Genomic DNA, 21,452 nt, shown 5'->3' on the forward strand with positions numbered 1-21,452 from the left:
TAAAATAGTGCCGTGATAACCTTTAAATTTAAACCTAATAACTTTTCTCTGTCGTAAACGTCGGTGATGACAAGTGACAACGTGCACTGTAAGTATGTCAGAAGTGACAGAAGAGTTTCTGTGTGTCTTCGTCAGCCTGCGCCTGTTTCAGAAGTTCGATAATTTCCGGATCCTGGTGTGCGGCGGCGACGGCAGCGTGGGATGGGTCCTGTCTGAGATCGACAAGCTCAATCTACACAAACAGGTGAGAGCGCGGTGATCAGCGGTGGTAGAAGTTCACACAAGACGTGAGGGTCGTTAAAGTTAAAAGAAAACTTATTCAACCCATCATCCATCTTGGATTGATTCATTTATTTACTAAAGTCCCGTTTACACGACAGCGCTTCAAGTTTTTGTGTCCCGTTTGAAAACGATGTTTGTTCCCCCGAAAACACCCGAAACTACAGCGATCACGTTGGGCCACTAAACTAAAAAGTTGTGTTTTCCCCCTGTTTCCATGGAGACGGTGTTGGAACGTTTCTAAAAAGTTGCCCATTTCCCTCGTTTCCATGGAGACGGATTTGAAGCATTTTCAAAAATGTACGTTCCCCCCTCCGTTTTCACGGACACAGAGTCCTACCCTGGGACCCGTTCTCAAAAAGTTGCGTTTTCAGTGGCTTGGTGAAACGGTCAACAGTGGTGAACGGACATCCAAAACGCTACAAATGTCTTTGTGTGTTTTACGTGAAATCGTTGCCGTGGAAACGGGGGCCTAAATCTCTGGGTTTTGTCCTGATGTCTCCTGTTGACATCCTGCAACCCTGAGGTTGATAAACTTGTCTTAAAGATCTGTATTTGTGTTCCTTGAAACACTGAAGACGTCAGAAACATGAGAGATCAGCCGTTGTGGTTCTTGTGGAGTCACATGAGGTAAACGCATTCTCCCAGTCTGACGCTCCCTCTCCCCGCGTCTCAGTGCCAGCTGGGCGTCCTTCCTTTGGGCACGGGCAACGACCTGGCCCGGGTTCTGGGCTGGGGTCCGTCCTGCGACGACGACACCCAGCTGCCGCAGATCCTGGAGAAGCTTGAGCGAGCCAGCACCAAGATGCTGGACCGCTGGAGCATCATGACCTATGAGATCAAGATCCCGCCCAAACACAGCTGCCCCACCACGCCTGAGGGCGCCGACGACTGCCAGGTACTGAGCTCACGTCGAGCTGACAGACGTTCACACGCCTCAGCGGGCCCCATCAGGCCCAGCAGGAGGAGGAGGAGGAGGAGGAGAAGGAGGAGGAGGAGGAGGAGGGAGACGCTGCCAGCGCTGCCTGACATTTTCACAGGGCCTCAGCTCAGGTTCAGAACTGGGAAGGGAAAGTGAAAAGTTCCCACAGAGCGCGAGTTTTTACTGATGTTAATGAGGGAAACGACGATGTTCCTGAAGATGGAAGTGATGCTTCAACAGTCAGCCTCGTCTATGTGTGAGACCAGAGTTCAAGACAGAATAGAATAGAATAGAATAGAATAGAATAGGTATTTATTGCACTGTTTCAAGAAACGATGAGACAGGATATGGCGGCTGTTAACTGGTATGCAAATTTAAAACCCACAAAAAAAAAAACTGAATAATCGATATGCTTGGATTAAGTAACTGATAATGTACAAATAATGTGAAATATTTAAAACCAGAAGAGAAATTTGGATCCTAATCTGGAGTCTTGTTGTTGATTTTTCCTCTGATGGCTGATTGTGTAACTTTATATTATCAGCTCAGAATATCTGTGATTGCACCACCTGAGGTTAAAATGTACCGAACATGTGACGATATAAAGTCGAGTGTGAGGATATGTTCTTACATACTGTATATTTTCAAATGTGGGTATATGTGTGGGTATACATTTCTATCCATGTAAATTGTATATATGGATATTTCAAGTAATTTATGTAGGTATATTTTTGATATTGTCAAAAACTACATGTTGATGAAGACCAAACATAGATTTTCTTGGGCAATTGTAATAGAATATATATATAGGCAATTATTTGTAATATCCTTCCTTAATCACAATTGTACTTTATTATATTTATTGTATATTATGTATAGTTAATTGTTTAAACATTATATGTAATTTACTTATACCTTTATATCAGATAATTTGTCTTAACATAAAAGTTCTAACATGTTTAAATTAATTGATTATTGTATAAGTGGAAACTAATAGCTAAATTAAAAAAATTGCTATAATTGACGATATAACAGGATATTTTAATCAGAGGATTGTTTTAGCATATGAAAACCAACACGTCTACATTTGAGTCTGACAAAATAAAATCCCATGCAAAAAGAGCGAAAACTTTAATATAGTTTAGATTTACTACACAAACATAGAAATATTTCAAGTTTTGTTTTATTATAAATAACGTCAGCCCTCAAGTCATAAAATCCACTGTGAACATAATAGAGGTCTGAGTTATTGCAAACAACTTAAAACCGACAAAACAAATGCCGCTACAGTCACATAGAAAACCTGACAGAAAGATGAGATTTTCGTGCTCGACTGGTATTTTTACCATCGATACTTCAAGGTTTTATGAAAAGTCAACATATTGTCCCATGAATCCCTCTAACTCGTGTCTCTACTTTCCTCTCTGCAGTTTCACATCGCAGCCTACGAAGACTCGGTGGCCGCTCACCTCACCAAGATCCTCAACTCCGAGCAGCACTCGGTGGTCATCTCCTCTGCCAAGTACCAGACTTTAAACTACTTACATGGAATATTTTATAGTGGGGGGGGGGGGGGGGGGGGGGGGTCAAGTGTTCATTTTATGAACTCGATTTTTTGTTAAACGTAAAAACAGAGTATGATAAATGCTAATTCTACCTGGTTTGATTCACCATGAGGTCCTGATGTTTCCTCCTGGGTTCTAGGATCCTGTGTGAAACCGTGAAGGACTTCGTTGCCAAAGTGGGGAAAGCGTATGAGAAAAGCACGGAGAACGTGGAAGACTGCGACACCATGTCTTTAAAAGTGAGCGCGGCGCCGCGACGACACGTGTTGGACTAGCGGCGACTCGCTGAGGGACGCCGCCCCGCCCCGCCCCGCCCCGCCCCGTCCTTCACCGTCTGTCCTCCTCTGTGTCCCGCAGTGTGCCATCCTGAACGACAAGCTGGACTCGCTGCTGCAGACCCTCAACGCCGAGTGCCAGGCGCTGCCTCAGCTCCCGCACGCCACGCCGCCCATCGTGGAGGAGGAGCAGGAGGAGGAGGAGGAAGAGGAGGAGGAGGAGGAAGAGGAGGGGGACGAGGAGGAGGCCAGCGAGGAGAGCCTGACGGAGCCCAAGAGGAAGCTGGAGGAGGAGGAGACGGAGAAAGGAGGGAGGGGAGGGAGGGGAGGAAGGGGAGCGGGGTCGCCGCATCAGCTGTTCAGGTGCAGAGAGCAGCTGATGCTTCGGGCGAACAGTCTGAAGAAAGCAGTGCGACAGATCATCGAGCAGGCCGAGAGAGGTACACACCATGATACACACACCCTGATACACACACCCTGATACACACACCCTGAAATATACTCATGATCATCGAGCAGGCCGAGAGAGGTACACACCATGATACACACACCCTGAAATATACTCATGATCATCGAGCAGGCTGAGAGAGGTACACACCATGATACACACACCCTGATACACACACCCTGATACACACACCCTGAAATATACTCATGATCATCGAGCAGACCGAGAGAGGTACACACCATGATACACACACCCTGAAATATACTCATGATCATCGAGCAGACCGAGAGAGGTACACACCATGATACACACACCCTGATACACACACCCTGAAATATACTCATGATCATCGAGCAGACCGAGAGAGGTACACACCATGATACACACACCCTGAAATATACTCATGATCATCGAGCAGGCCGAGAGAGGTACACACCATGATACACACACCCTGAAATATACTTATGATCATCGAGCAGGCAGAGAGGTACACACTATGAAACAATAGGATAGATAGATAGATAGATAGATAGATAGATAGATAGATAGATAGATAGATAGATAGATAGATAGATAGATAGTCACTTTGATCCACAGAAAACGTATATAATCTGTGTTTTGTGTGTCCAGTGGTGGACGAGCAGAACGCACACACGGACGACACCGAGCTCCCGTCGCCCGTGGAGTTCAGGAAGGACAGCGAGGAGGAGAACAGAGACAGCGAGAAGGACGAGGACACCAAGGAGCTGGAGGGTAGGACTTTGCCTTCTCTCACTTCTAAAGCAGGGGTGTCAAACATGAGGCCTGTGGGCCAAAAGCGGAACGCAAAAGAGGCTCCGATCCGGCCAAACCACCAAGAAACACAAAGGAAAAAGAAAGTACAATATAGTAAATAAGTAAGTAGGTCAAATAGATTTATATGGAACCTTTCACAGATGAAGATAATGTTGAACAGCAATAACAGCAGGAAGATATAAAGAAAACTGAAATATAATCAGTCAAAAAAATAAATAATTATATGTATTAAAACTGGGAGAAATGAGAGTAAGAGTTAAGATACAGGGAGGAAAAACATACATAAACAAAAACATGGACTAAATTAAATAACGTCGCCCGGGGAAACAGCGGAACTAGATTGGAAAATGGGAATTAAGAAAGCAGAAATGTGCAATATATAGTACAACAGACACCCTGAAAAATGCCCAATATACACCACAGATGTGCAATATACAATACAGGTCGCCTCAAAATAATCCATCTTTGTCCAACAAGATTGATCAGCAGATGAGCACAAGTGAATATTTGACTTGCCTCTCCTGTTATTTCACACAACAGAAACCAGGTTCAGTTCAGATTTCACTCCTTTCTGTACAGAGGATGTGACTCACGCCCTCTTGTGGCGAGTAAACTGCAGCACCAGAGCTACTGTAAAGAAGAAGAAGGAAAAAAAAAAAGCGCTGCTGACACAAATCACCTTTCCCGTCATAAATAAACTGAGGGATTAGCGCGAGAATAGATTCTCCTCCTCTCCTGTGATGTTCCCCCGTCGAACCAGGCTGCTTGTCTCCAGTGAACGTAGAAACTGGAGCTGCGGAGGTCTGCGGATGATCCGTATCCAGCGTGCGTCCGTGTGGGTGTGAGCGCGGCGGCCCGCAGGATGTGGTTATTGTCTCGGAGGCTGAACTTCTTCCTGTTTACCACGGGCCCGCTTCCTTCCTTCCACACATTTTCCAGCCGGTACGAGACAAGGAGGCGTTCGCCTCCGTCTCCACTGTTGCTCCTGGTGACGGTTGTCAGGTTCGAAGTTTCATGTACCGACACTGCAAATTGGCTTCTGCTGTTCAGCCGCGCCACGAAAACAAGCCGGGGCGCCGCCGGCGATTCAGCTGAGGTCGACACAGACGTGCGCCGCCGTCCATCCACGAGAAAAGGAACTAGAGAAACGTGAATTCTGTGCATTTATGTGTTTTTGGAGAGAAGTTTTTGTTTACGTCCCGCTTGCTTCTGCCTTTCTATTGGTTCGTTAGTTGACGCAGGTCGCGTCACCATCACCACAGGTTTCTGACCACTGTCAGAATTTGATTGCGGATTGTCTTTGGTCGCCGTGACAACGGCCGTTCTCACAGTGCCACTTGGAGCGGCGATTGCTATCTTTCGTCTGGGACGGTTTGAAATCGCACAGTGCGTCGTGGGGAAAAGAAAGTTCCCGAAAATAGATTAATAAAGTGTGATAAATCATTAAAAAAAAAAAAAAAAAACAGACACAAGAGGCTTCAGTTAGAAACTTATTTACTATTACTAATTTAGAAATGTTATAATTTTGTAGAGACATTTTGCAGTAATGACTCTGTGATTGTCTGAGGCACCTTGAGATGTCGCCTGATTTTTAAGTGTGCTATACAAATGAAATGTGTTAATATTATTATTTATTTTTCAAATGTGTTTGTTCTCTTGTGATAAAACATGCAAACTGTGTTTTTTCCATATTTAGAGGAAAAAACCCAGACAGACCGGTTTTCGGTTAAAACAGTTTGTGACTCTATGAAAGCACATTGGGGGCGTTTCTTCAATGACATGTTCTTTATAAGAGTCTTTTTAAGTTAAGCCCTTCATTTGGTTTTATTTAGAGTTCATGGCTCTACAATAGTCAAAACATTTGAAAAAGTGAGTCATTCGGCCCCTTTTTCCAAATTACTGCAAAAGTGCTGAGGACAACTACAATGACTGATATATCGGCACAAACATGTATTTCTATTTTCTTGTAGTATTTACATTTTGTAGACATCACACATGGTCTAAGACTTATGGTTATGAGACTTATGCAACAGTGTCTGCAATCAAATGGAATACCAACATGTTAGTAGAGTAGCGCCATCTGCAGGTAAAAGGAGGGTTTATTGTAATAATGTAGGAAACATTGTGACATGTTTTTTTTTTGTCTCTGTGTGTGTGTGTGTGTGTGTGTGTGTGTGTGTGTGTGTGTGTGTGTGTGTGTGTGTGTGTGTGTGTGTGTGTGTGTGTGTTCAGCTGCTAAGAGTCCCTGTTCCCCGACGGAACGGAGGGTGAGCCGCAGCACGCAGTCCTACGGATCCTTCACCATCACGCCGTTCACCACCAGCAAAGAGAATCTCCCCGTCCTCAACACTCGTATAATCTGTCCAGGTCAGCACACACACACACGCACACACACACACACACACACACACACACACACACACACACACACACACACACACACACACACACACACACACACACACACACACACTGTAACCCCATCGATCATAAAGTATTTAACAGGGAGTTTAGTATTTATTTCTCATATGTAATAAACATAATATAGTACAGTAGAAGATTATAGTATTTCTAATGTAGTAATAGTAAATACAAAACAAAACATATATATATATATATATATATATATATATATATATGTTTTTTTTTTTCATTTATTTATTTATTTTTTTCATTTGTCATTCTCGTTTTTGTGTATTATTTTAATGTACTGAGTATTATTGATATGCCCTTGCCTGATAACTGCTCTCCTGTAGGAGCGAGGGAAGAAGAGATTTGGGGGATAACAATAAAGAAAGTTATAAAGCTAAAAAAAGTAATAATGAAGTTGTGTTTTCCACTAACAAGCTCTAATGGATGATTTACGTGTGTGTGTGTGTGTGTGTGTGTGTGTGTGTGTGTGTGTGTGTGTGTGTGTGTGTGTGTGTGTGTGTGTGTGTGTGTGTGTGTGTGTGTGTGTGTGTGTGCAGGATTGCGAGCCGGTCTTGCCGCCTCCATCGCCGGCAGCTCCATCATCAGTAAGATGCTGCTGGCGAACATCGACCCCTTCGGCGCCACGCCGTTCATCGACCCCGACCTGGACTCCCTGTGAGCGCCGCACCCTCTGGTCACTCTGGGCGCCCAGCAGATCCTCGTCTGACTGCTTTCTGTCTGTTTGTGTTGCTGCACCCAGAGAGGGCTACATGGAGAAGTGCGTCATGAACAACTACTTCGGCATCGGCCTGGACGCAAAGATCTCGCTGGAGTTCAACAACAAGCGGGAGGAGCACCCGGAGAAATGCAGGTGGGACGATATTCCCTCCTTTATTCCTGATTAAATCCTGCTCCTGCACACTGTTAATCTCAGTTTCTGCCTCTTCCTGACGCAGGAGCCGCACCAAAAACATGATGTGGTATGGTGTTCTGGGCACGAAGGAGCTCCTGCAGAGGACCTACAAGAACCTGGAGCAGAAGGTCCAGTTAGAGGTGAGGAAAGAAAAAAGGTTTGCAGATTATGACTAGTGTAATTTGCACGTGCAGATGACAGTCGGGAAGCTATCTGATGAGGATATAACTGGTTCCTTCTCGACAGTACTGACGACCCCAGAATACCATTAAAACATTTGAACTGATTATAGAGTATTTTCCTCCCACTAACGTCCAGATTATGGAGCATCTTCCTTCCATTAGTATCCAGATTATAGAGCATCTTCCTCCCACTAACATCCGGACTATAGAGCATCTTCGTAACACCCAGATTTTAGAGCATCTTCCTCTTAACATCCAGATTATTGAGCGTCTTCTTACACTAACATCCAGATTGTAGAGCATATTCCTCATAACATCCAGATTATAGAGCATCTTCCTCATAACATCCAGATTATAGAGCACCTCCCCCCCCACTAACATCCAGATTATAGAGCACCTTCCTCTTCACTTCCAGATTATAGGGCTTCTTCCTCCCACTAACATCCACATTGTAGAGCATCTTCCTCCCACTGACATCCCAGATTGTAGAGAATATTCTTCCCATTAACATCCAGATGATTATTTATGAGAAAGTATTCAGTTTATTTTCACAGCATTCTAAAACTCTGAGTGATGAAGCTCCAGGTGGTTATGTTGATGACATGTCCTCCTGCAATACAAACCCTGAACCGAGCTGTTAATCTGCGTCCTCTCTCAGTGTGACGGTCAGTACATCCCGCTGCCCAGCCTCCAGGGCATCGCCGTGCTCAACATTCCCAGCTATGCGGGCGGGACCAACTTCTGGGGCGGCACCAAGGAGGACGACGTGAGTACGATTCCGGTCTCGCTGTGAAAGTGGACAGAGCGGAAGTGATTCTCCCTCCTGGAGCCGAAGTCAGGATGTCAGTGTGGATGCTGGTCGACCTCGACGTGCAGAGAGGGGAGCCAGTGATATAACTGTTTGTTTAGGGCCCGGCCGGAGGACTGCTAGTGTCACGCACACACATACGTACAGTACATGCCTTTTGATGTTACGTAACTCGTGCTGGAGAGAAGGAAAGAAAAACAGAGAGGACATTTAGATAAACTCCATCTTGCACGCACACGCTGAACACACAGAAGCCCTGAATCATATTCGTAATGTCCAGGCCCAGAATGGAATTCCAGTCACGTATGTCCAATTCAACATGTCTGAAAATTGGAAGGAAAAAGTCAAACGTATTTAATCCTCCCACTTCCCCAATATTCAATAATCACATTTCATAATTATCATGACCATTATGGAATAATATGATTGTTCAGCACTTTTTGTTTTTTTCATTTATTCGCACATTATTTTCCATTTGGACATTTTTACTTTGTTACGCAGTTTCACTGTTGATCATTAACACGTTCATCAACTGTTTTCAAATCAAATCAAACAATTTTTATGGGAGCGACTTTTGAATATTTTTTTTAAATAGATTGTTTTGCAGACAAACGATAATAACTGTTAAAAATGTGCTGCTTTCCGAAACTAATTATTATTATAGTTTGCTGTTAAATTAATATCCTTTGTCTTCTGGATACTGGATTTCTGACCTTGAATTACAACTGTACAGCATGAATTTATAGTTTTACTCGTCTCCATTTCCCGAATGTCCTTCTCGCGTCTTACAGATCTTCTGCGCTCCGTCGTTCGATGATAAAATCCTGGAGGTGGTGGCCGTGTTCGGGAGCATGCAGATGGCCGTGTCCCGGGTCATCAAGCTGCAGCACCACCGCATCGCGCAGGTGAGGAAAGCCCAGTGCAGCATGCAGTGGAAGAGAGAGACGTGTCAGAGCATGTGTGTGTGTGTGTGTGTGTGTGTGTGACCGAAGCCTCTGTCTGAATCAGTGTCGGACGGTGAAGATCACCATCCTGGGCGACGAGGGCGTTCCCATCCAGGTGGACGGCGAGGCCTGGATCCAGCCGCCGGGCGTCATCAAGATCCAGCACAAGAACCGGGCACAGATGCTGACCAGAGACAGAGTAAGGAGGAGGGGAGCAGAACGGATGTGTGGGACGTTTTGAGAAACGTGCATTGAAACATACTGCAATACCTACCAATGGATGCTTTTCTATTTCACCTTCTCAGTGACTTAAAGCAACATTGTCGAAAAATTCAGATATGTTTCCTGTTACTACCTTATTTATTTATTTATTTATTTATTTATTTATTTATTTATTTATTTATTTACCTGTTTATTTACTTGCTTATTTATTTGCTAACTTATTTATTTATTTATTTATTTGTATTTTGTACATTTGTACCAACCTTTCGCAAAACCTACTTACCCAAATTGCATGAAATTTTCGGGGATGATTTATCTTCCTCCAACGACCACTCAATTCGATTTTGGGAATCACAACTAACCGTTTCCGAATAATCCCCCCCAAAAAACCGCGAAACTATGAAAAAAAAAAAAGTGCCATTCATCTCCTTTCATCTCTTCACACTAAATCTCCTTTGAAATGTTCTACTAATAAAAGCACTAATACATCCCCCAGAAAGCCTTGCAGTCTCACAGTAACACCTGGTGGCTGAGTCGTTTCCATGGCGACAACAGACAGTGCCGTTGCTCCCTGATCTACCCAGTTAACATCGATATAATTGCTATCATGTTAACTATGATGGTTGGCGATGGTTTGCGCTCTACCGAGTGTAGTTCTAGTTTTAAATGATCTCAACCCTGAAGTAGAGAAAAAAAATCCTTATTAGTGTATTTCTAGCTCTTTAAATCCATACTTATATAACACCATTTACTCACTTTTACTCATACACTTTAACCTGATTTCAACTTTCCAATCAGCGAATTAAGCGGTCACGGTTTCAGTATTATCACCACCGGAAAACACTAAAAACCACAATTCGATCCCATTGGAAACATTATAAAACTGTTCATGTGAAGAAGGTTTGGCGAGTGGAAGAAAACAGTCCACCACACAGAGACTAATCAAGTTATCAATGAAGGACAGATGTGGTTATTTTCCCCCAATCTGCATTTGGAATAGATTATTCAACCAAATTGTTCAGCTTGAAATCTTTTCATAAATAAAGTCCAGCCTGGTTTGAACTTATTCTTGGTCTTTTCCTCCAAAAAACCTCAAATGACGCACAACCACCCCCGAGATGGTTCAATTGAGCACAATCGTGCCATAATAACTTTTTAATTTAAATGCTAACGTTTTTCTTTGACGTGCCGCAGAGTATACGTGATTGAAATGTTCAGAGTTTCACGAAAACCAAACAATCACTTTGGAAATGGACTCCAATCTCAACCCAAAGTGAATTTTTTGTTAAACCTTCTGGTGCAAAATACAGTGAAATATCCCTGGTTTGTTTTATTTTTTAAAAAGTGTGTTGCTCCAACCAGCCAATCAGAAATCAAACCCTATATAGTGTCATCGGGGGTTTAGCCGATCCCAATCAAGGTAGGCCCTCCCTTTGACTCCTCCCACAATTAGGCAGCTCTACTCTGGCACATGGCACCACGAGAGGAAGTACTTCCTCCTCTTCCCAAGATGGCTGTGTGTGGGCGGAGCCAGTCCAGCTCACACAGACACAGCAGATTCTGAATGCAGCTCCTATGATCCGATATTCAAATGGAGGAAAATCAAGTAAAAGCAATAATACAATGTTTTTGGATCAATGAGATAATATGAAAGCGTTGAAAAGTTGGATAATATGACCCCTTTAACGCTTATTATGGCCCTATATTATCGGCCCGGCTCACGCAAGATAAAGTTCTATGGAGTCTATATGTATATTGTGCTTGTTTGTGCTCCCCTGCAGGCGTTTGAGAACACGTTGAAGTCCTGGGAGGACAAGCTGAAGTACGACAAGCCTCCTCTGCGGCCTCACCTCTACCCTCAGCAGTCCGTGGATCTTGCCACGGAGGAGGAGGCCTCCCAGGTGCAGATGTGCGCCCGGGCCTCCGAGGAACTCATCACGAGGTAAACCTCGCCCGACCTCCGTGCGCCTCCCTACGTCTCCCGACTTCGTTCTCCAAATAACGCCCTGCACTCCCTTCTCTCAGGATATGTGAGGCCGCGAAGACCAACGGGCTGCTGGAGCAGGAGCTGGCTCACGCTGTGAACGCCGCGTCCCACGCCATCAACAAGACACACCCCAAGTTCCCTGAGGTACACCACAGACTCAGCTTATAACAGCAGGAGAACAAGGATGGTTATACAAACAAGTTATTTACCACTAGAGGGCACTGCAGCCGCTCATTTCTTTGTATCCACTCCTTCATGCCACTGTCATGGGGACAAAATAATCCAGATTATAGGTTGATATTTCTCTGCTTGTGATCAATCCATCGGCATTTATTAGGGTGTCACTTTTCAGAACGTAAAATACAACTTGTAGTGCTTCAAAAAACATAAAAAAGTTCCTCTGAACTTTCCACTGATTCACTTTCATTTCTAGAAGACAAACTCTCCCATACTTCAAGTCTCTGTATTGTGAGTGTGTGTGTGTGTGTGTGTGTGTGTTTACCTCACCCCGATTCTGATCCTGAATGTTGTTCCTCCAGAATCTGACGAGGAACACGGCCATCGAGGTGGCGAGCACCGTCAAAGCTCTGTACAACGAGACGGAGTCTCTGCTGCTGGGCCGCGTCTCCCTGGTGAGTCCTTGTGGCTGAAGCAAACCGCCGAATCGCTCACCTTTGTTCTGGCTTATTTACCATTTCACTCAAACTGTGGCATTAAAGAATATCAGTCCTTTGTCTTTCGCCGTGTCGGCTGATAAGTCCCCCCTTTTTCTTTTTCTCTCCCCCCCCCCCCCCCCCCCCCCCCCGAACAGCAACTGGATCCGCCGGAGGAGGAGCTGCTGTCCGGCGCTCTGCAGAGCGTTGAGGCGGAGCTGGCCAAACTGGGAGAAATCCCCTGGCTCTACCACATCCTGCAGCCCAACGACGAGGAGGTAGGCAACCTCACACACACACACACACACACACGCACACACACACACACACACACACACACACACACACACACACACACACACACACACACACACACACACACACACTGATATTACATGCGTCTGACACACCAGGTGAATTTGGGCTGAACTAAAATGTGTTTGACATCCCTGATTTATTATTTCATCCCAATTAAACACTGTCTTGTGGTTCAGTTTCAAATTCAATGACATTTGACTTCATATGTTTGACCGTCAATTTGATAGACAGATAGATAACTTTTATTGTAATACTGACAATTTACATCGGAGATGCACTGCAGAACCAAATTCCGATGCAGGGTCAATGATAAAACACACAAAAAGTACCTGAGATAAAATAACTTCAAATCCCCAAGACAAGGTGACTAAAATGTAGTGCAAGACTAAATAAGTGGAAATAAGTTAAAACGGAGAGCGTGGTATTTGGTATTAGATTTCAAGTTTCCTACGGCTGCTGGTCCACTCAAGATGAAATCGTCCTGCATGTGAGTTTGACTTTTATTTCCTGTATGTTATGTTTATACCACATTGCTGCTCATACAGAACTTCTAAATCATAGAGACAAGGCATATTTATGTCTAATAAGATGGCTGTTGTTACTATATCAACAGGTTTGTCAAGCTGAAGTGAAATTTGAAATTTTGAAATCACATTCAAAAGAAGAAAATTTCACTTTAAACGTTGACAAAAGACACTTAAGTTCTTCTCACAGTCTGGCTGTTGTCTTTTTGTCATAAAAAAAAAAAAAAAAAGAAATCAGCTATGGGGACTCTTTTTTTAAGATATAGTGTTTTTAAAAGTATTCCCGTGTTTGATCATTTACCCTCTTAAGACATTTAAACCTTTTTTTTATATATTTTTATTTTATGAGTGCTATTATTTTTTACACGTTCTATCAATTTTAAGTGTGCTTTTGCTCACTTTATCGATTCCAAACGGAGCAGCACCTGCTACTTCGTTTATATTGCACATATCACGACAAATAAAGTTTTTTTTATTCTTTTCTATTCTCCTCTATATTTGGACCATTTCCATCAGGAATTAAAAAATATCAATTAGTCATATTTGTTTGAGACTTACACTTTAATGTTTTTACCCAACGTCCACAATAAAACAAAAGTAATTCAGTTGCTTACTTATGATAACATCCTTTAACAAGAGCAACATTTTTGGCTTGAGGTATTTGTCCTGGATTTCTCTACATACGGCGACATTTTTCCCGTATAATGTGCCGATCCATGATCGCCTTCCTGCACACTTAGATGAAGCTCAATTTGCTGCGTACCACAAACCTCATCTTGAAGTTGCAGTTTTGACCTTTACCTACTGAAATCGTGCTGTATATAGATTGGCGACACACATTTCTGTAGGTTTATGCAACAGTAACTGAGGGAGGCGGGGCTTAGCCACACATTTACACCTGTGCGGCATCAATTCCCGCTGCTTAAAAGAGTCCTCAAACCAAAATGGAACCTTCTTCGCCGTGTCGTGTGACTGCAGGTAACGAGAGAGTCGGGTAGCTAAATGAAAAGCTATAGGTTGACTGTGCTTATGTACCAGGACCCCTCTCTGGGTTACGGCAAGAGGAACAGTCGCAGCAGCATGTTTCGCATAGTGCCCAAGTTCAAGAAGGAGAAGGCCTCCAAGAAGACCAGTCCCCAGTCAGGTAGGAGTGTTCCCATTGTTTTCCTCAGACTGAACAGACAGGCAGCCGGTCCGGGTCGGGATCAGTCGGGGTCTCTCCGATCTGCCGCGGGGGAAGCCCGAGTGAAGTTTATGTTGAAATATTGTGAATGTCGCAAACTTGACGCGAAGCTGGAAATGCTGCCATCCTTCGTCCATTCAGCGCCATCCAATCCACCCACAGTTCTAATACCAAAGAAAAACAACAACAACAAACTGTGTTTCATGCACTGTGATGTCCCCCCACCCCCCCACCAAGGTGTTACGTCTCATTGCCCGACCCTGTCCATCCACGTGCCCCCACCACCCCGCCACCTCACCACCCCCACCTCATGCCTTTCCGTCATGCTCATGAGTTCAACTAGTCGTCAACAAGACTTCAGATGGAGAACGAACAAAAAAACAACAACCAAAAAATAACCTGCAGGGACTGAAAGTTTCAAATAGAAAAACTGAATAGACGACCAGTGAGTCGGGTGTTAGAAGTGTGAAAGTCCTTCCCCTCATCTTGGGCTGGTCTCTGATTGGTTCAGCTGTATTTCCTCTCGTTTCCCCTCTTTTATTTTTTCTGTGTTCTGACAATGGTTGACGATGTGCATGCACCCCCCCCACCCCACACCCCCCACCCTTTTCCTCTGGACTGCCTCATTTTAACCACCGACCTTCAGCCTCTTCATCCTCCTTCCTCCGCCGCCAGCTGCCTCCTCCGCTTGTTTCCCCTCCACTCTACATCTTCTCCCCCGATGATTTACCACAACTGTCACCCTCCATTTGTGAGGTTGTGCGTGACATATTCACATGGGCGAGAGTGAACGTTCTGGGATGTGTTAAATGGCAGCGTGTGTGTTTGTGTGTGTGTGTGTGTGTGCGTGTGCGTGCGTGTATTTCTGCTGTATACGTGTGTGGGTGGGTGTGTGTGTGTGTGTGTGTGTGTGTGTGTCTGTGTGTGTGTGTGTGTGTGTAGTGGAGAGGTGGGGCACAGAGGAGGTGGGCGTCTGGCTGGAACAGCTGAATCTGGGGGAGTACAGAGACACCTTCATCCGACACGACATCCGCGGCTCGGAGCTGCTGCACCTGGAGAGGAGGGACCTGAAGGTAAACACACACACACGCACACACACACACACACTCACACACACACACACACACACACACACACACACACACACACACACACACACACACACACACACACACACACACACACACACACACACACACACAGACACACACACTCCTAATCTGTGTCAACCCTCTCCTCCGACCCACGATCAACTCTTTTCGCTCTGTATCCTCTGCGTCTCTCCGGCTCACGTCTCTCTGTGTCGCCCGCCTCTCGTGCTGTGCTGCATCGCTCTGCTTGGCTTCTGCTTGGTGACAAAGACTTGCTGCAACCCACTAACACTGTGTATCTGTTGAAGAGGGGGGAAGTCAGCCAGTCGTAGAGGATATGTGTAACTGAATAGGAAGGAGACCCACAGCCGTCATCTGTTTCCTAGGGAGACTGCAAGGCGGCAGAATGGGAAAGATTTACATGACGATTCACATCTGACTCTTGCAGGGTTGAAGATCCAGGTCCCAACAATTCAATACAATTCACTTTTATTCACATGGCGCCACTGACAACAGAGCTCCTCTCACAGCACTTCACCTTCGTACATCATAAAGAGAATAACATACAAGAAAACATGGTAGCAAGAGAGTCCAGAAGGTTTAAGTCGCAGATCGCAGACTTTCAACTGGTTAACCGAAGATCCCTGCAGGAAGGTACAGAGAAAGTAAGGAAGAAAGTAAATTATGGATTACATGGGGAGTATAGAGTGTTTGTAACAACCAATAATTATTGCCAATAACGTAATAATGACCAATAATGAAATAATAACAATTCCGTATTTATGACCAAGAACGTAATATTACCGATACTGTGCTAATGACCAATAACATTATTACCAATAATGTGATAAATACCAATAATGTGTTAATTACCAATAATGTGTTAATTACCAATAACATAATAATGACCAATAATGTATTAACCAGTAACAGAATAATTGCCAATAATGTCATGACCAATAATGTCTAATCGTTCCTTGAATCAGCAGGGGCACGCTGATTTTAGTTTTTTTTCTTAAGTAGGTGAAGCAATTTGTGCTGCAACAACTGTATGAAAAGTGTTATTGAAATTTAGTTTGATTTGATTTGATTTGATTTGATATTCCAGGTGAATCTGGTCATTTTTTCCTCTTGAAGCATCAATTTAGTTTTCCCCCAAGACATCAATATTGAAGCATTTGATTCTGCTTGAACTGATCTTGACCGTACCCCATGACGAAAACAGAATCATCTCCTTCACTTCTAAATGATTTCCGCGACAAAATTTTGGTGTGATGTGCCGATTCAGTTTTAGAGAGAATTATTTAGAAGTAAAGCAGATGATTCTGTTTTCGTCATGTGGTACGGTCAAGACCAGTGTAGCCCATATATGTGGCGTCTTCAAGTTTGGTGACGAAATCATTAAAAGTGTGGAAGATGTTCGGGTTTATTTTAGTTTTTTTTTAGATGTCATGTATTTTTTTCACACATTGAATATTTTCAGTGTTAGGGTTAATAATTATAATAATATATATATATATATATAATAATAGGGTTTTATTTCTTAGCTTATGTTGCTAATGCCTTTTTTCATGATGTTATTATATTCTACATTAAATTCTGGAAAAAGTTATGTACAATGCATGTTGCTACCCTTAAACGGCCCAGATAATGTCGATAATAGCAGGTATGATGGTATTAATCGTTATTAGTTTAATACCATAGTGGTGAGACACTGAGTAACGTTTCCCTACAGACTAAACCTAAAGCAGCTCACTCAAGAAAAAGGTCTTTGGGGACTTTACCATGCCTGAACTGTCGGCTTTTTCCAAAGAGGAACATTTTGAGTTGAGTAGCAATTTCCTCAAAGCCATGCTGTGAAGGTGAGTTTGTGAAAATACCCATAATGCAACAGCTGAAGGAGAAGCTTTTTGGACATTTCACTGTATTTTGTGCCAGAAAGTGCCATTAAAATTGGCTTCATGTTGAGATTGTAGTTATTTTTGTTAGTAATTGTTTGGTTTTCGTCAAAATATCAACATTTTCAGCACGTATGCTCTGCGACACAACAAAGAAAAACTAAATTCAAAGGTTATTATGGCTCTATATTACCAGTCCGGCCCACTCAAAATGAAATTGCGTCTAAGTAAAATGAGTTGACGCCCGCAATGTACATGAACACACACTTACACTGTTTCTATGTTTTTCTACGTATGTCCCTCATTTCATTGTTCGAGACTCCCGGTCAGTCTATTTGTTTTTCTGGAGAATTTTAGTGCTTTGCTGTTTTATTGCAGAGAATTGTTCAAATGTTAGTTTTTTGATCTAATGACATTTCTCAGAATGTTTATTGTCATCTTCAGTGAAGCACAGTGTTTCCAGTGTACATAAACAAGTTTGATTCAATTTAATTTGATTATAAAAGTATTTACATGAAGTTATCAGGGAGGATAATGTTCTTAATTGATTTTGAATAGGAATTACTTAAACTGTGTGGACAACTTCAAAAAATGACAGATTTCAGGTCTTTGGATGATTATCTATGTCATCAAATACTGTAAAGAGTCTTATTTGTGTCCAGCTCAAGAATCACAGCCTTTTTTTATAGTAAAAAGCATTTTTATCATAACTCTGTAGCATTTGCTCCAAAAAATGCTTACGTTTAAATTTTGACATATTATATACAATCACAGAACCTCAAAAGACATTAGTAAAACATAATCATCAGATGGGATTACCGTCTAGAAACTCTCATTTGTTGACTTTTGAGTGCATTTGTGAAAATAATCTGCAAATATGAAGCTACTTTGGTGCAACATCTCGGTAGGACCCAAGCAGAAGAACTTTCTGAACGGACACTTTCCCACCAAGAGCAATAGTGTCGATCATTCCTGTTCGAACAGAACTGTTGGAAACACAGTACGGCCATGGTAAATAGTTCTTCTGCACATGCTCAGTAGATGGACAATAACAACAATGGCGGCCTTATTTACAAGACAAGGTTTCAAGTGAAAAATATATTTTGCGTTTTCGTGTCAGAAAGGTTTCATGTTTACACGGCAACGATTTAAAAATGATGTAGTTTTCATGTTGGGCCACTAGTGGGTGCTGTTGTTTGTTTACATAATGAAACCACAAACACATACAAGAGGAGAACAATACACTCTAAACATTAACAATGTTCGTACACGGACATTCTAGTGGACAGAAGACCAAGTTGGATTGTTATTATGGTGACTGTCAAAATAAAAGTGCCAAGTCCCAGGAGAGTATGGACTGGGAGTCATGACAACACGGAGGAAACATTGTTCTGATTGTCTCTAATGAACATGTGCAGAACAACTAGTTATGACGGCCGTGGTGAGCATGTGTAGTGGCAGCATTTCTATACCGGGGCGGAGCCCAAACATTTCCAAAAAGTTGTGTTTTCGCGTGTTTTTGAAAAGTTCTACATTGGAAGCCATTGATTTTTATTTTTTTTTTATGTCTTCATTTGTTTTTTTGATAGTTTTAAAAAAAATTGTCTACTTATCAATGATCAATAGTATCAATGGATTTTATTATTATTTTTTTAATAATACATGATGGCTCATCTCTGCATTTTGAACCTTTTTACATTTTATTCAAAATGTTGTTCCCAATGGGTGATCCGGTCAGTCACGGAGTGGAGCGTTTATTTTAAAGCAGCCATATTTCCCGTGTTCATCCCAAAGTGTTTGAGTTTGAGATATGGAGTGGATGCTTCGCCCTAAAGGTCAGTGTTTGGTGTATTTATAACGTCTCTGGTTCCGTCCACAGGATCTGGGGATATCGAAAGTGGGTCATATGAAGAGAATTCTTCAGGGAACTAAGGACCTGGCCAAGGCCTCCATGGTTGACCTCTAACATGGGACTGACATAAAGCTTCCGTTGGGGGGTGGGTGGGGGATCAAACCGTCCCTTTGCATCGTGAGCATTTGGGAGCACCGCAGGAAGTGAAGGGAGGACGTAGGTATTCAAGGGGGAGCTGGATGTTTATCCCTCGGCTCAGAAAACAACATTGTTCGTGCTTCGGTGCCAAAATGACTGTGGAGAAAGCCGCATATGGAAGCCGTGGACTCCCTCAGTCACGCGCACAAAGACAAAGCCATTTCCAATCCAATAACCACTCATTGCACACGATCAGGTATGCAACTAACCCATACTCTCAACAAACCCGTAGCAGAACTTCCACGTTCGGTTTGGTGGCGCGTGAAGACGACGTCGGCGTCCAGGAAGCCGTCCGGGGGAAGAACCGTCACACTCTATGCTTGCTCAACTTTATATACGTTTAAGTGCATGATTAGCGTCTTGATTTTCCTCTGTGTGCGAATTACCACTTGAACAAGTTTGACATGACTTAAGTATTACGATGCCATTTGTTAACTACTGAGTGCATCCCCTCTTTTTTTTTTTCTTTTTTTTTTTTTAGTATTCAGCTCTTTTTCTAGCTTTAATTTATTTTGCATGAAGTGTCAAAGATTTCTGTCAAGTGCCATATCTTCAGTTATTTAGTGTGAAATGTGCTTTATTGGTAAGAATCACAAGGACTTCTTTAAAAAAAAAAAAAAAAAAAAAACAACCACAAAGCTGTCAGCGTGATTTAAATATATGGAGTTAATATTGGTATCTTGGCACGTTCTGTGGATGTGAAATCAGTACCAAAGTGAATGTCTATGAAAAAAACACGCTCATCAGTTGACTCTTTCCTTAATTAGGCCAGAAGGTCTTAGGTCTTAACTCAATTTTAAGGTGCAGGAATATGATTAGTATTAGTTACAGCTGCAACAATCATTATTTTTGCTGCTTTATGTTTTTTTTGTTTTTTTTAAGGATTTCCTGATTAATCGATTAGTTGTTTGGAGAAATGTGCCAAACGGAGCTGGAAATGTTTTTAATTGTTCTGGGTAGTAGTTCAAAACCAGAATATATTCAACAAGATCAATCACAGATTTCTGATGCCCGCCAAAGGGCGACCTGGACTCAGAAATATATTATTTAGGTATTTCTTTAAAAAAAAAAAAACGTCAAATCCGGTGACACTTTCATTTGTGTCGCACTTTTCATATCCAACAAAATCAACCACAAAGTGCTCTAAACAATGAGAACAGTGAAACTAGGCCCCCGTTTACGCGACATTTCTTGTGAAAACGCATCAGGGTTTCTTTTTTTTTTTTTTCCAATTTCGTTTCAGAAACGTTTTTGCATTTACATGGTGACGTTTTGAAAACGATTCCCGTTTCCACGGAAACGGCAGAATTTTGAAATGAAACCAAGAAGTTTTTCCTCGTTTCCATGGAGTCGGAGCATTGTCAAAAAGTTGAGTTTTCGGCGGCTCCGTCGCGTGAACGCCACGAGAGTTTCGCATTTTCACTTGGAAATGTCGTCGTATAAACGGGGCCTAACGCAGCTAACTTATACGCAAACCTTGTAGTTATGGATTGAAATTAGAATAGTAGCTACTCATGAAAAGAAAATGTTTTTTTTACTGAACTGAAATTAATGACAGAAACATACATTTCAATTGATGGAATCTTACTAAAGTCCGTCTTGTGTTCACTTTTGAATTAATTTTATGCGATTGGCATTTTCAATTTTATCTGTTGAAGTTTGAACTGATATCTCAAGCTGCTATTGGGGTATATCCCCCAGTTGGGGGCGGGGCTTATACATTTAGAATTTGATTATAATCGCACGAAAATTCCTTTATATAGCTTTTAAAATAAAACTTTTCTGTTGATCGACTAGTCGATTGACGGACTTCTGGTTTGCAGCTCTTGTACCTGTCAGGTTAAATTGTTGGTGGCAGCATCAACTGTAGGCTCAATCTCTTTATTCTTTTCTTTTTCTTTTTTTTTCCTCTAAGAAAAACTTCAATGGCACTTTCTTCTGTAAAGCCGCATATCATTGCATCGAATTAACAGTTCACCTCAA

General features: G+C 42.6%; 1 protein-coding gene across 1 annotated transcript in view; it reads left to right on the forward strand.

Moving 5' to 3' along the window:
• The window catches only part of dgkh (diacylglycerol kinase, eta), a 60,165-nt gene extending 40,090 nt beyond the window's left edge, over window positions 1–20,075 (forward strand). Inside the window, exons 10-29 of the mRNA XM_080478936.1 lie at window positions 136–244; window positions 956–1,177; window positions 2,632–2,723; window positions 2,906–3,005; window positions 3,124–3,481; window positions 4,120–4,242; window positions 6,517–6,651; window positions 7,254–7,371; window positions 7,457–7,567; window positions 7,653–7,749; window positions 8,450–8,557; window positions 9,391–9,504; window positions 9,608–9,742; window positions 11,547–11,707; window positions 11,791–11,896; window positions 12,292–12,384; window positions 12,564–12,683; window positions 14,286–14,391; window positions 15,373–15,503; window positions 19,299–20,075. Coding sequence (XP_080335062.1) covers window positions 136–244; window positions 956–1,177; window positions 2,632–2,723; window positions 2,906–3,005; window positions 3,124–3,481; window positions 4,120–4,242; window positions 6,517–6,651; window positions 7,254–7,371; window positions 7,457–7,567; window positions 7,653–7,749; window positions 8,450–8,557; window positions 9,391–9,504; window positions 9,608–9,742; window positions 11,547–11,707; window positions 11,791–11,896; window positions 12,292–12,384; window positions 12,564–12,683; window positions 14,286–14,391; window positions 15,373–15,503; window positions 19,299–19,385 — 2,626 coding nt within the window. The 3' untranslated portion in view covers window positions 19,386–20,075. The remainder of the gene's footprint in view (window positions 1–135; window positions 245–955; window positions 1,178–2,631; window positions 2,724–2,905; window positions 3,006–3,123; window positions 3,482–4,119; window positions 4,243–6,516; window positions 6,652–7,253; window positions 7,372–7,456; window positions 7,568–7,652; window positions 7,750–8,449; window positions 8,558–9,390; window positions 9,505–9,607; window positions 9,743–11,546; window positions 11,708–11,790; window positions 11,897–12,291; window positions 12,385–12,563; window positions 12,684–14,285; window positions 14,392–15,372; window positions 15,504–19,298) is intronic.
• The last annotated feature ends 1,377 nt before the right edge of the window (window positions 20,076–21,452 follow it).

The sequence above is a fragment of the Lipophrys pholis genome, assembly GCF_963383615.2.
Source record: "Lipophrys pholis genome assembly, chromosome: 13".
Taxonomy (NCBI): Eukaryota; Metazoa; Chordata; class Actinopteri; order Blenniiformes; family Blenniidae; genus Lipophrys; species Lipophrys pholis.